General features: G+C 41.4%; 1 protein-coding gene across 1 annotated transcript in view; it reads left to right on the forward strand.

Annotated features, from left to right (window-relative positions):
• The first annotated feature begins 1,268 nt into the window (after positions 1-1,268).
• Positions 1,269-2,110, forward strand: part of LOC100953208 (UDP-glucuronosyltransferase 2A3) — a 13,094-nt gene continuing 12,252 nt past the window's right edge. The window contains exon 1 of the mRNA XM_023507601.1: positions 1,269-2,022. Within this exon, the coding sequence (XP_023363369.1) occupies positions 1,296-2,022 (727 nt within the window). The 5' untranslated portion in view covers positions 1,269-1,295. The remainder of the gene's footprint in view (positions 2,023-2,110) is intronic.

A 2,110-nucleotide genomic window follows, 5' to 3' on the forward strand; every position in this document is an offset into this window, starting at 1 on the left:
CCCTGGGTTAGACACTCAGTGGAAATTTCCACGGAGCACCTGAAGCAGGTTGAGCTTACTCACAATAACCACCAAGTTCCACTTCTGTAAACAAGCTTGCTCAGCTTGCTAGATACCTAGAAAGTCCTGAATCCTTGAATTCACTCCCCCCTTGCACCTCTACCCCCTTTAACACCTCCAACCGCTAAAGCTGGGAAAGCTTGGCTGCTGTCTGTCTTGGCAGTGGGTCAATCTATCTAAGTAAAGGACTGTGTCACTTTTAAATTTATCTCAAGTGTTCTTCCTTTATGACTTGCAATTTAGGCACAGCAGTAAAATATCACAAGAATGGAAAAGCAACTGTCCACTATACTCCATACTAATGGAAAGCCAGTAGATGATCTAGTACACACCCCCATAAGAGAAAAATTCAATTCAATTGAAGTTAGTAGGGAGGGGAAGCAGGGGAATTGGTGCTCTCTCAGCTAGGGGGCACAATGTGGGTGTGTATGGCACACCTTCTGGGTGAGGGGCACAACTAGGAAAAGGACTCCACATAACAAATGCAAAAATTGTAACCTATTGTTTGTACCCTTGTATTAATCTGAAATTTAAAAAAAGAAAAAGAAAATGCTGTATGATACATTTACAAATGTAATACATTTCGGTTAAGCATTGATGAGATTAAATCTATTGCCTACAATTAAAAAAAAGAAACCTTGTAACTTTTACCATTCTGATAGCCAGCAGTTGAATATTAATCTTTGTTTTCCCAAGTCCAGGTAGCTCAATATCAGGTGATCACTCTGTAACTCTCGCCATTCCTATGGTAAATAAACTCTTTCTTTTATTAATCTGTCTGAACTGTGATTCGATCTCACAACTAACTTTTGGGGGACAGGGCAAGTTTCCCCTCCCCTTAAGGTGTCCAGTGTGTTACCATTAAAGCAGCACATGGTCCTTGAGGGTGTGGGATAGGGAATGCGTATTCTCCTAACACTTCTGGCACTTTGCACTTAGTGTAGACTGGATGTATGTTAGTGTGTGTATGTTTCTGTGTGTGAAATATTAACTATAATTTTTTTTAATTCTTTCATCACTTATATAGGTAATAAATGTGTTTTATTACTAAGTTCTAGAATGCTGAATCAACACTTTACTGAGACATTGCATATGTTTGATTCCTTTCAATGAATATTTAACTTGCAAAGAACCTATGACCTTTAATCTTAAAAATTAATTTTTAACTTCCATGCCTAAAGTTCCTCTCAACTCTGCTCAGTGGACACTCAGACCTGCAGACCCCGCGAGGAGTCATGGTCATGGCTTCCCGGCGCTGTGTGCTGGCAGTCCTGCTGCTGCAGCTCTGCTGCTCTGGTGGGCTCGGCGGGAAGGTCCTCGTGTGGCCCTGTGACATGAGCCACTGGCTCAACACCAAGTGCATCCTGGAGGAGCTCACCAGGAGGGGCCATGAAGTGACGGTGCTGACCCAGCCCCAGACCACTCTCCTTGATTACCAGGCACCTTCTCCACTAAAATTTGAGGTGGTCCCTATGCCATCTGACAAAATGTACTTTGAAAATCCAAAAAAAAAATTTCCAGACCTAGTTGCTAATGTTTTGCCAGCCTTACCTTCCTGGCAATCAGTAATAAAAACGAATGATTTCCTTATTGAAATGAAGGGACATTTTAAACTTGTGTGTGAGAGTGTTGTCTACAATCAGACACTGATGAAAAAGCTGCAGGAATCCAACTACAATGTAATGGTGATCGACCCCACGCTGCCATGTGGGGACCTGGTGGCTGAATTGCTTGGAGTGCCCTTTGTGCTCACACTTAGAGCGTCTTTGGGAGGCAATATGGAGAGAGTGTGTGGAAAACTCCCAGTTCCACTTTCCTATGTGCCTGTCCCTATGATAGGACTAACTGACAGAATGACTTTTCTGGAAAGAGTGAAAAATACAATGCTTTCGGTTTTCTTCGACTTCTGGATCCAGGATTATGACTTTCATTTTTGGAAACAGTTTTACAGTGAAGTATTAGGTAAGTGACTCTTCCTTTCACTTTAATTTAAATTTACAAAGAAAAATAGAAAAAATCATAATATATATGACATTGCATATGAGTCCAC

Source organism: Otolemur garnettii, unplaced genomic scaffold (assembly GCF_000181295.1).
Source record: "Otolemur garnettii isolate 467f Iridium unplaced genomic scaffold, OtoGar3 scaffold00191, whole genome shotgun sequence".
Classification (NCBI taxonomy): Eukaryota; Metazoa; Chordata; class Mammalia; order Primates; family Galagidae; genus Otolemur; species Otolemur garnettii.